Source organism: Pongo abelii, chromosome 7, assembly GCF_028885655.2.
Source record: "Pongo abelii isolate AG06213 chromosome 7, NHGRI_mPonAbe1-v2.0_pri, whole genome shotgun sequence".
In the NCBI taxonomy this organism is placed as follows: Eukaryota; Metazoa; Chordata; class Mammalia; order Primates; family Hominidae; genus Pongo; species Pongo abelii.
Window position 1 is genome coordinate 102,257,261 of NC_071992.2, and position 13,481 is coordinate 102,270,741.

At 35.3% G+C, this 13,481-nt stretch overlaps 1 protein-coding gene and 1 pseudogene across 6 annotated transcripts in view; both read right to left on the reverse strand.

The window, feature by feature from the left end:
• The window catches only part of RMDN1 (regulator of microtubule dynamics 1), a 42,110-nt gene that overhangs the window by 2,345 nt on the left and 26,284 nt on the right, over positions 1 to 13,481 (reverse strand). For 3 of the 6 annotated variants that reach the window (XM_024250588.3, XM_009243912.4, NM_001132667.1), the window contains 6 exon segments: positions 11,982 to 12,141; positions 10,377 to 10,466; positions 5,890 to 5,945; positions 4,543 to 4,630; positions 2,902 to 2,932; positions 406 to 539 (listed from right to left, as the gene is read on the reverse strand). In XM_024250588.3, coding sequence (XP_024106356.3) covers positions 406 to 539; positions 2,902 to 2,932; positions 4,543 to 4,630; positions 5,890 to 5,945; positions 10,377 to 10,466; positions 11,982 to 12,141 — 559 coding nt within the window. 6 annotated transcript variants of the gene reach the window in all.
• LOC103891350 (protein N-terminal asparagine amidohydrolase-like) lies at positions 7,138 to 9,707 on the reverse strand (annotated as a pseudogene).

The following is a 13,481-nucleotide window of genomic DNA, read 5'->3' on the forward strand; positions in this document are numbered from 1 at the left end:
GTGAAATTTAATTTATAAAGTGGGGTTTCTAAGAGTTTCCAAAAACCAGATAGGACATTATAACAATAAAATTTCTTGACAGTGACCAGACGAGACTCTTAGCTCTTCCACTTTAGTACGCATCCCATGACTTTTATGTTTTAGAAATATTAACTTGATCTGTCATGTGTGTCAAACAGGAATAATTCTGCATTGTAGAAGGCAACCCATAACATCCACCTGGTGATAGTAACTAAACATTTCCTATATAGAAATATAAATGTCAATCAATTTACACTTGAAATGAACACACTTGTTTTCAACAATATTATGCATTTAGAAAATTACACTTTTAAAGAAGTTCTTAATTCACCATTTAATAGTGCCTCAAAACCTTTCTGCCTTACTTTATGGGAGATGTTTTACCTGTTTATCCTCCTCTGTGTGTGCTGGATAGTCCTTGGCTTTCATTAGCCAGAAAGCAGCAAGCTTTTTGTTGTGTAGTTTCAAGTATGTCTTTCCTAAAAGAAGTAAGTTTTTGCTGTAGAAGTTTGGATCCACTGCACATAAGAATGAAAAAATGATCTCAGATGAAACAGTGTTGCTTTTATTTTTAAAGGTTTGATTCTGAGGTCTAAATTTCAATAAAATTTGTGTGGTCAATAAGTGATTAGACAAATGGGAATTCTCTTTTGTTCAACTGTTTATATCTCAAACAAATATTTGTAAAATAATAATTACCAATTAATAAACATCTACAAATGTGCTAGGCACTGCATTATACACATTTCTCATTTTCACAACTTTATAAGTAGGTATCTCCATTTTATAGATGAGAAGCTGAAGCTCCTGATAGAATGTATGCTATTTGAGGGCAGTGATACTCTTTTTAATCTCTTTAGTTCCCTATGGTACCCCAAGTGCCTACAACAGTGTGTGAAACATAACATACATTCAGTGTACATCGGCTGAATAAGCAAATGAAATGATGATGACATACATATATTTGATCAACATTTACTGGATGTCAGCTATACTTAAACATAGAGGATGAAACAAAACCTCTGTTTTTTTCAACTTCATAACGAAAAGGAGAAACATGAACACAACTAAATGTAATATAAAAATGAAAGGAATGCTTTGCTAGATATACAAACTTTGAAGTGCTATAAGAAACCAAAAAAAAAATAAAGTGGAGAACATTCTTGGCTGAGAGAAAAGCATAAATAGAAAGCCTATGAATGAAAGCATGGAATTATCTCACCAACTTAATTCTTCACAAAGTGTCCTCCTGACAATCTGAGATCCTCTGTATTCAAAGCATACTTTTTCCTGTATACAATTAATGATTAACTCCATTTGCTCTTTAACCAAAATTGTTTTACTTCTTTTATTTGAACAGATTTGTGTGATGCCATGTTGATATACTTTAAGTTGTCCTGGGGTTAAATATATTCGTATATTCATTCATCCGATCATTCATCTATTTACTCAGTCATGGACAAATTTGCAAAGCATTGTGCCAAGTAATGAGTGTGCAATTGTGAGCCAGAAAAAAAAAAGTCCCCATCTTCTCTGAATGTACAGTCTTACAGATGTAAATGTTCATAGTATTGAGTGATAAGTGTCACTGGAGAAATAAAAGATAACTAAGGGCATCGGAGGAGCTTCTGAACTGAATATGGACCAGAAAGAAATAAGGTAAGGTCACTGAAGAATGATTGAAGTTACCAGGGATTATTTTAGCTCCATGAGGGTAGGACCATGTTTTTCTCAACACCCCCAACCCTTAAGTCTCTAAGGTCCTATATTTTTACTTTGTAATTAACTTTTAAATCTGTTAAAAAAAAAAAAAGTCATTCCTAGATTCATATTCATGATATGTGAAACAGTATGATCAAGAGAGGGTATCAGTAGAAGGTAATAATGAATGAATCAGAATTGATGAATTACAGAGATAAAACATTCAGATAAAATTCTGTAGAAGATAACTGTTATCATGAAATGAACAAGTCCATTATGTGTGGGATCTCAAATTTAATAAACATGGTATCTTCTTAATCTTCTCCTGATTAAGTTTTATAGAATATATTTCAATGGTTTTTATGGTCTATTTGGTATCATATGCTTATGTCTCTTACCTCCCCCACTTAGTGTATGAATGTTAAAAAGGATAAATTTAGGATGGGCTGGTGGCAGTTTCATAGGACTAGTCATTTTTTCAAAACAAACATAACCTGAAACTCTTTTTCACAATATCTGCAATAGAACTAGCCTGGATGAATAGCAGAATTCCCATTTAAATGTCTCTAATGAGATGCATAATCTTTTTTTGTTTTTTTCAGACAGGTCTCACTCTGTGGCCCAGGCTGTAGTGCAGTGGTGCAATCACAGCTCATTGTAGCCTGGAACTCCTGGGCTCAAGTGACCTTCCTGCCTCAGCCTCCTGAGTAGCTGGGACTACAGGTGTGTGCTACCACACCTGGCTAATTTTTATTTTTATTTTTTGGTAGAGATGAGGTCTCGCTATGTTGCCCAGGCTGGTCTCAAACTCCTGGGTTCAAGTGATCCTCTTGCCTTGGCCTCCCCAAAGTGCTGGGATTACAAGTGTTAGCCACCACATCTGGCCAATATGTGCAGTCTTGAATAAGACAATTACCATGTCAGAGACTCCTCTCACAAAGGAAGACTGAATTACATCAAATGATAGACATTCCAGAACTGCAGCTCTAAGTTCAATAGAAGCCTATTTCTCATTCAGGTGATCTTTACTGAATAAAGACTTAAAAATTGTTTTACAATATCTAGCACAAAAATAAGTACAACAGAATAAATAACTGCTTTAGAAATTGCTATTATAGTATATATTCAGCATTCATACAATTTTAACTATATTAATATGTGTAATCAAAAATACCTTACCTTGTTCTGCCCTGTGAAAGTAGCTTAAGGCCTGTCAAAAACACAAAGAGCCCAAACATCATAAAAAAGATTAAAGAACACAATATTAAAAAAGCATTGTCTCAAAGATCCATTGCTATATTAAATTTAAGTCAGGAAGTAAATCATCTTAAAATAATGGTCACTTCTTCAACAGTGAGAGTTAATACCCAAAGTGAACATAACACTTCAATCATCATTAAGATTACAATATATGGACTACTTCTGGTAATAACTTGGTTGCTGTTTAGAACTTGTACCAAACTAACATCATGTGCAGAAAGGAAAGCACATTATCACATGTAACTCAGCTATTTTGACAGTTCTCTTAAATCATAACTAGTGATTTCTAGTAAAAACGAAATATAATCAAAAGCTGAATTTATTCAGGTTGTACTAGTGAATTTTTAAGAGTCCATTATTATTGAAATTCCTACATACAATGTTATAAGTCTGAAACTTTTTGTCCTACTTAAGCTACTGTTTTTGTAATGCATTCTGTAATGACATTTGATAAAGTAGAGCTGACTGTATTTTTTGTCCTTAAAATGACCTGTCTAAAAAAAAAAAAAAAAAAAAAAAAAAAAACGGGTCTCACTCTATTGCCCAGGCTGGAATGCTGCGGTGCAATCACTGTTTATTGCAGCCTTGGCCTCCCCGGCTCAAGTGAGCCCTCTCCCTCAGCTTAGCTGAGTAACTGGGACTACAGGCGCAGGCCACCACACCTGGCTAATTTTTGTATTTTTTTTGCAGAGGTTTTGCCACGTTGCCCAGGCTGGTCTCAAACTCCCGGGCTCAACTGATCCACCAACCTCGGCCTTCCAAAATGCTGGCATTACAGGCATGAGCCACCGGGTCCAGCAAATGGGCATTATTTTAATAATGCCATTATAAAATAATGTATTATAAAATAATGCCACCAAAGTGCATTATTTTAATAATATTTCTCAACTGTGTGTAAAGAATACAACTAATATTTTTTTACATCAATTTCTACACTATAGCTTCCCAGAAAGAAAAAAAAGCTCCTTGTTATAATATAAATAATACAAGTACAGCTTTTTTGATTGCCTGTTTTCTTACTCTGAAAAGCTTGTGATGAGTAAACCCAAAGTTTAACCAGAAATTCCTCTCAAATTTTATTTTTAACAAGAAAAGCAAAAGGCCTTGAAAATATGAGAGAATATGAACCTTTCATATGCTTTTTAAAATAAAAGTTATAATGAGTGTTCTTCTTTTATCAACTCAAGCATGTGCTTTACTTTTCTGTTATTGTGTATAATATAGCTAAAATATGCTGGGTAACATGCTGTATTTCTTGTTCTGTTTTATGACTTCAATATAGTTTAGATTTTAAACAGAAAATGAAGGTAGATTTTAGCCACGAGCCATTTTAGATGACAGTATTCCAGAATTACCAGCCACTCACCTAACGAGGAAAAAGAAAACCACTCACCAGTCACGGATAATAAGTTTTAAGGCTTGTGATAACACAGTTAGTTGAATTGGATCATTAGAAATTGCTCAAATCCCTCACTGAATCAGAGCTCCACATTTGTGAACACACGGTAGAATGGCGCTGTGGTTAAGAAATCGGTACTAATTTAAAGGACATCGTACTACCTTCTCATAGGTGGAACTAGGAGGAGTTGCAAACAGCATTTTAGCAATTCTTCTTTGATACCAAGGCATTTCGGCAAATGTATAGCACCTACAGGGAAATAAAACAATTTTATACATTCAAATTCTACCTTCTTTTCTCTTAAAGTTAACTAAGCATCTTAATACCATAAAAGGAATCTTCTACTGTATGTTTAAACAACTTGTGCTTTACATGATATCTACTAGGTAATCCAGAGACTGACATAGTGTTCCTTTAGCTGGGGGGTGTATTTTGTGATTAAATATAAATAGTAAACAGTTATACTAATAACAGTAATATAATATACATCTACCACTGAGTGCATTGTGCCAGGTACTGGGCTGATTCTCTCATTTATTCCTTGTAACAATTATATATGAGATAGGATAATTTCCCCTATTTTTCATATAAGAAAAACTCAGAGAAGTTAAACCTTACTCAAGAAAAATGAGAAAGCTAAACATCAAATGTATAAGTAACAGCAACCAACAACTTAAATGCATTTTTACAGGGGCAAAGCAAATGATTAACCTCCAAAGATCTTTACAACTTTCAGAAATAAGTAGGAAAGTGTTGGATCTTTGACTAGGGTCTGAAGTCCTTAAGGCAGAAATTGCTATTTCATTTGGGTTTGCTTACTAGCATCTGACTTGGTGACTGCCCCTCAATTATCATTAATCCTCAGTGAGTGTGTTAGCTTAATATGTCCTTTATCCTGAAGAATATATTTCTCTTTTAAAAGAGTTTGATACAGGACAGTTTACACTGGTACCCTTCTTAGATGGCAGTAAATATTCAGGTCTGCAGGCTATACTCAAAAGAGTGTCCCATCTATCTCAAAACAGACTCTTAAACCATCAAGTACATAACACTTTGATAAAGCCTCATGCCAGCAAAATAATAATCTACAGTGGACATAAGATCACATAAAAATAGAAAGATTGAAAATCGGATTATATCATTCCTCAAATTAATCAAGACTGTATCTGACACACTTTGAAGACACAAAGACCCTCTTGGGGCATTCTACTGTTTTACTATAGTTACATTAATCTAATTTCATTTAGCATGGTAAATAAGAATAGACTTTTCAGTCTGTACATGTTTCTAAATGACCTGAATAACAATGTTTAACATGGTCATAATCAAATTTAGTATGTTCTAACAATACATATACGAGTGCTAGTTAATGGATTTAGCACTCTAAGCTGTCAGATAATATTTTAAAATATTTAATTTTTTTTATATATGCAAAAGAAGATATTTATACATACTACAAAATAATATCACCCTAAATACTACTGAAATATTTAAAGAAATTTTCTTACCAAATACCCATAAGGTGAATTGAAGTAGCATCTTTAGGATTCAGTTCAATTGCTTTCTAACAAGAAATGAGAAAAATAAATCATATTTGTTTCCTAAACATCAATAAGTGCTTTACTGTGTTTGCTGAAGAAGCCATGATTTTTAAAAAAATGCAATTGTGTGTTTCGATTCTCCCATTATAATATCAACTTTCTTCCTCCTGATTCTTTGATTAAATTCATTTCAAAACACTATTAATGACTTGTACTAAGGTTACTATTGTGTATGGTTCAGACATTTATAGTAAGTGTCTATCAAGATGAGAAAAAAACATGAAATACATAAATTAATTTTGTAAATTAATCTATAGCTCTTAATGTTTCTTCCAGATGAAAGGAAAAATGGATAAGCAAATACTTTCTTGGCAAACTGTAGATGGATACTAAATAAAAGTCATTCTTTCCTAAAGAAAAGTGCATTTTAGTTTTTTAGAAAAAATGTAATTTTAGAAAGTCTCTTGTATGCAGATTTTAGAAAGTCTTTTCTATTTTTAGAAAGTCTCTTCTTGTATGCAGATTTTGTTCAACTTCCCCCATCTGTACTTACCAAAGGAAAAATAAACAGTTTATAGAATATTAATAGAATAATTATGTGCAATGTAAAATATGTTATCTCCCTAATTTATATTTACTATGTGAATTAGTGTAAAGCATAAACTACAGAATACTTTTAAAGAAACTGTTCCTTCTTTTATCCATTATTTTGTTGAAAACCACTAAAGAAATCTTACAGATTAATGTTGTTCATATTAAAAGGACTCTTTTTGAAAAAATTAAGATTTCCTAGTTTATGCTTTTCTATAAACCCACATTTTTGCTTTCAGTTTAGTAATGTGTGAGGTACACATTTTCAAATATTTGTAATGGTTAAGAGCATGGTCTCTGAAACCAGACTGCCAGGATTCAAGTCACAGCTTAATGACCTTGAGCTGGTTGCAAGATCTATATTCTTACCATGACTGAGTTTTTTCTCTTTTATAGAAAAGTCATGTACTTAACTCATAAGGTTGTGGTAAAAAAATAAATAAGTATCTTAACATGTTTATATGCAACTTATGCTCTAAGCAACCATTCCCAATTGGGAGTTCAACTAAAAATTAAGCCCTACAAAAAAATTGTATAAGTAACTATTTTTTTCCATTTCGTAAGGATGATACAGAGATACTGTAGTCCCATTCTAGATGCATAGGAAGGAAGTTAATTCATCACAATGGATGCCTCGGGGGATCAGGGTTTAATTTTCCTTTTTTTTTTTGCCTTTGCCAAAATAAGGTTTTATTTTGAAAGTCATTTGAAGAACACTGAGGAAGGAAGGAGAAGACCTAAGACCCAATGGATGTAGGTTCCAAATTTGGATTCTTGCTGGCCCCACCAATGGTCTCTGTCAGGCCAAGAAGGTTCTGCTTTCTTTGGTAATTCCTATTTTTTTAGCTTCCTGGAGAAGAGATCTTTTCCCACAAGCCATCTTCATTTTTTTTGTAGAGTAGGGCTTTATTTCCAGGAAACAGTGTGTTAGTTGGAGCGGTATTTTTTTTTTAAACATCAAGGTAGATCTAACATGTTCAACAAAGGGAGGTGGCTCGGCCAGACACAAAGTGGAAAGATTCTCTAGTATTTGCTTGTCATCTTGATGCAAGCAGAAATCCACATGTGGAAATGGTGTCCAGGAGTACGGTCCTATATGAAGTTGTTCTGTCTTTGCATCGTAAATGCTAATCATTGGTCCTCCTGCTAAAGCTCACGCAGCACGCAGCTGCTCCTCCAGACCTCCATCTTGAAAGGAGGCTCTGTAGGCCAGGCACGGTGGCTTATGCCTGTAATCTCAGCATTTTGGGAGGCTGAGGTGGGCGGATCACTTGAGGTCAGGAGTTTGAGACCAGCCTGGCCAACATGGTGAAACCCTGTCTCTACTAAAAATACAAAAATTAGCCGGGTGTGGCAGTGGGCAGCCGTAATCCCAGCTACTTGGGAGTCTGAGGCAGGAGAATCACTTGAACCCTGGAAGCAGAGGTTGCAGTAAGCCGAGATCATGCCACTGCACCCCAGCCTGGGCAACAGAGGAGACTCTGTCTCAAACAAAAAAAGAAAAGGAGGCTCTGTAAATCTTTGCAGTCTTAAGTTGACAGCAATGCCATATATTATTAGAAAGTGGTATTCGTTTTCTTCCCAGTCATTTAATTCTGTCACACATAATCATAATATCACTAAGTGAATGTCATCTTCTTGCCTGTCAAATTCACTAAGAAGTTAATGAGTGAGTTTTTGTGACAACTGCCTCCCACGTCACTGAAGCCTCCACGAGGTATACTTCCAGCCTTCCACATAGAGCGCAGTCAGAAAAAGACTTCATGGAGTTCATGATCAAGGGGACCTCAGATTTGGTGTCGGTTCCATCACAATGTGTCAAGCAGGTGGCCCCATAACCTGTGTGCCACAGGACCACAATGTGACAAGTAGTGGCATTATCAGAACCCAGAATGGAGATGGAGCCATCCTTTGGGGAGGTCACTGTGAGCTCTCTTTGCTGAACATACAGAAGGCCCTGGGGTCCCAGTTGTTGAACAGACTGACCTCTGAGACGTCTGGCTGTTTCCTCCAGAGGCAGGTGAGCTCAGACTAGGTCCCCGGCGGACTGTGGCAGCCGCACTCGCTGCCCCTCGATTGATTTTATAATCAATCCTTCCTGCCATTGGTCTTTCAAAAATAATCCAAAGATGTTACCACTTTAGATACATAATGGAATTTGAAATGTAAGTAGTATAAATGATCTTTTTAATATGTAAATACTAAATACTGCCATTTAAAATATAAACGTGTACATTTGAAAGCTTATATAAAACATTGTTATTTATAATCTATAATCTTCACTGTTTTTTAAAAAAATGGAAAGTATATATTTATGTATTTTCTACAGTTCTTCATTATTCACTTTGGAAGTTATGTCATGTATTTCTACATCCTGAGGCACAGAGAAATTAAGCAATTTATCTAATGCCACTGAGAAAATTACTGTGTTTCCCTGAATCTAAAATATCAAAAATGACACACCATTAGTTTATGTGCCACTAAGAAAGAAAGAATCACTGCCAACTACAATGTAAGGTTCCAGCGATTACATCATGTTATCTCATTTCAAGGATTTTAAACTGTGAAACAGGTAAATTGTTACATTATAAAATGTCAGTTATTATGTATATATTACTATCCATACCTGAACAAGAAAAGCTAGGTCTCTTGACTCCCAGCCATTCTTTTTCACTAGTTGTTATATAAACTAGGAATTGACACTAAACCATAAAATTATGAAAAACTATTTAAATAGCAAGTTCAGCACTATCCCTATGTATGTTTCCATCATTTTTCCTTCCTATAATCTCAAAAGAGAAATAAATATGCTGGTATTTTTGTGGTAGCTTTCTTTTTTTGAGACAATGAAGTTCATCCATGTTAAGAAATATATAGACTCCTATGCAATTCCTAGCACCTAACAGCTTACTATAAATAATTAACTTTAGGGGAAAATATTTTTAATAAAACACACATACAATACACACACAGGTATCAATCTTAAATAGAATTATTACTACAAGGAGTGGTGTGTCAATTGTGTTAAAGACTGTTACACTGGACCACGCTTTCCATATTCAGGAACTTGTGTCAATGGTCCCCTCCCACAGAAATTGGGCTTGCCCTTGTGACTTGTTTAGATTAACAGGATATTACCAAGTGTGATGCAAGCAGAGGCTTGCTAGAAGTTTGCACATTGGATCTTTTCCCATGGAACACTCATTCTTGGAAGCCAACTACCATGCTATAAGGAAGGTTGAGCTAGACAACTAAGTGATAAAAAAACAAGCGAGGAGAAACTCTCATAGGTGAGAGGCCATCTCGGACACTGTAGTCTCAGCTGAGGGCCCAGGTGAATGCAGCTGTCTAAATGACCTCAGCTATACCAAGCAATGTAGAAGTGCCACTGCGCTCAGTTAACCCACAGAATTGCAAGAAATAACAAACTGTCAGCTGGGCACAGTGGCTCACACCTATAATCCCAGCACTTTGAAAGGCCGAGGCAGGTGGATCACCTGATGTCAGGAGTTTGAGACCAGCCTGGCCAAAATGGTGAAACCCCGCCTCTACTAAAAACACAAAAATTAGCCAGATGTGGTGGTGTGCACCTGTAATCCCAGCTACTCGGGAGGCTGAGGCAGGAGAATTGCTTGAACCCGGGAGGCGGAGGTTGTAGAGAGCTGAGATAGCACCATTGCACTCTAGCCTGGATGACAAGAGCGAAATTCCATCTCAAAAAAAAAAAGAAATAACAAACTGTCATGGCTCTACTCCACTGTTATCATAGGTGGTTTGAAATACAGCAATAGATAATGAAAACAAAAATCTATTCAGAAAAATATGACTTTTAAAATTCATGAATTTGAATAATTCATCAGTACCTCAAAATGCTCCTTGATGATATACGCATTTGCAATTTTAGCCTTGATGCCTTCATAATCTCCAACATCACTAAGGCAGATTGCATACCACTGAAAATTAAAAAAAGTGTAAGAACAATAATATTCTTAATATTCCATTCAATACAAGGTAAAACTGTATAATATTCTTCAACAGTCATTCTCATCCAACAAAAAGTTACTGAGCATAAAAACTGTCTTAAATGTAATGGAATATATAAAGAAAAGTGGACATGGCCCTCTAGAAACTCAGGAATAGGATTGGGCACAGTGGCTCACGCCTGTAACAGTACTTTGGGAGGCCGAGGTGGGTGGATCACCTGAGGTCAGGACTTTGAGGCCCTGGCCAACATGGTGAAACCTTATCTCTACTAAAAATACAAAAATTAGCTGGGCATGGTAGCATGTGCCTGTAATCCCAGCTACTTGGGAGGCTGAGGCAGAAGAATCACTTGAACCCGGGAGATGGAGGTTGCAGTGAGCCAAGATCACACCACTGTACTCCAGCCTGGACAACAGAATGAGACTATGTCTAAAACAAAACAAAACAAAACAAAACAAAACAAAAAAACCTCAGGGATAGGACATGTTATAGAGAACTATAATACAAGGAAGAAAGTGGTGAATTTTCCAAGAAAGTTACCAACACAATGAGATAATGGTTCATGTTTATGGTCTGAGTATCAATTTAGAAGAATATCTAATTGAATGTTTTCTCATTTTCTTTTCTTGGAGTTCCATCTACTCTCACATTGCATTGTTATAGTAAGAAAAGCCACAATGTCAACTGTGACCTTGTCTCCACAGCCACAGTTGGACAGCAGACCCAAACTGAGATGACCTGAGTTTCTTTCCCAAGAAATGAATCTAAAATAGCCATGCTTCAACAACCCAGGTGCTGTGGAAAGTCACAAGACTTAGGATAAGGAGAAAAAAAATGTCTGCAATGAAGAACATTTTCAGGTAACAGCAGAGTAGAGAAACAATTAATGAAGTCTCGGAGCAATCAAGCCAATTTTTTCCCAAGGTCCAACTTCACCCTGCCTTTGGGTTCTATGAAGTCCAACAATCCAGAAGGCAAATGACCACCTCATCTCCCTGTACGATTTACTGAAAAACGTTGTTGTGAACCAACAAGAAATCCTGAAAGCAGCTGAGTTACATGTGAAAAGTCATTCTAGGTCTCAGTTGTCTAGCTGTTATATTCCTACCTCTAAATAGAAATATAACGTGAGGAAAATGAGAAAACATCTGTGAAGCACTTACACTACTAAGAATATAGATATAGGTAATTCATGAAATTACTAAACTCCTGTTTAAAAATAAGCATTCACAAAAGTAATTTATCAAATACATACGAAGTTAGACCAAATGTTTACAAAAACAAAGACTTCTTTTTGAAAAACTTGTAAAAATATCTTCCCTACTTCTTTAAAATAGAGAAATTATCCTTAAGATATAAGATTGAATAAAAAGAAAAAAAACTTAAAATAGAGAAATTGTTCTTCCAATGTAAATTAGAGATAATAGAAAAATATAGAAAATGTACCTCTCAGTACATGGTAATAGCTTTGGTAAGCAACTCACCTTATGAGCTGCAAAACTTGATTCATTTTTTTCTAGTGCTCTTTTTGCATACTCTAGGGCTTCATACACCAATAGCTTTTTCTCCTCTTCTGAGGTTCTGCTAAGCTGAGCTACATCACGTGATGCCCGTGCCAAACGCCACAGTAACTCTGCATCTTCACTAATATGAAATAAAATATAAAACAACCATTTTAGCTCACATTTAAAAATTAAGGGTTGCATTACTAATGAATACACTATGGTCTTTCAGCTTAGGAAGCTAGTAACATGATATCAAAAGCCATTAGTAATAATGCTAAATTTATTATTTTCTTTAATATAAAACCTTTATTTGCTAAAATTTCCTATAAAAATGTCTAATATTCATAAACATTAACTTACCTCTAGTATCTACAATACTGACTTCTTTCAAAAATATCTTTGCATTCAAATTCTCTGAACATTTGCTCTACAAAACTCAACATATTAACTTGAGGCTTGGCCTCACTGGCACTGTGTTTCAAATAGCTCACTCAGTGGTTCATACAGTATCATAAAATACATAAATTTTATAGACATGGTCATGTTCTAAAAATACAAAACTGCTGAATCCCTAGTCTCAAATACAGCACCTGACACAAAATAGTTTTTGACAATTATTTGCTAATGAATGAATGGTTGAATATAATGTAATCTCAAAATAAATCCTATGTTTGAATACCATGCCATGATGCATGGGTTACTTCAGGTAACAGCATTGGATTCTTTGAAGAACTGCCATTTCCATATAATGACATAAGAAATGGTTAATAAATTATTAACCACCACAACTGACAGAAATAATTGTAAAAATTAAATTCCACCAGGCACGGTGGCTCACGCCTGTAATCCCAACACTTTGGGAGGCCGAGGCGGGCAGATCACCTGAGGTCAGGAGTTCGAAACCAGCCTGAACAACATGTACTAAAAATACAAAATTAGCCGGGCATGGTGGCGCATGCCTGTAATCCCAGCTACTCGGGAGGCTGAGCCAGAAGAATCGCTTGAACCCGGGGGGTAGAGGTTGCAGTGAGCCAAGATTGCGCTATTGCACTCCAGCTTAGACAACAAGAGCAAAACTCTGTCTCAAAAAAATAAAATAAAATAAAATAAATAAATTCCTTTTTATTAAATGTTTGCCTTTAATCCTAACTTTGTATTTTTTTAACAAAAAATAAAAATTTGAAACTAAAGGTTCCTTTAATTAAGATAGTTATCATTCAGTGAATATGGAGTAACTACCTTACAGCTTATTTTTCAAGTTATCAATGAAATGACAATAAAATGCCAAACCAGCCACCTTGAATTACTGAGGGGAGAATGGAGAAGGGAAGATCAATCATGTAGCTATTTAGAAAGTAAAATTGATGGGTCCTGGGGAGAAAACTGGTTTTGAAAATCTAAAAAAGGCAGATGAAAATGACTCAATATTTTTAGTTTAGGAGATGAGGTAGATTAGTGATCTAGAAATGCTATTTAGCC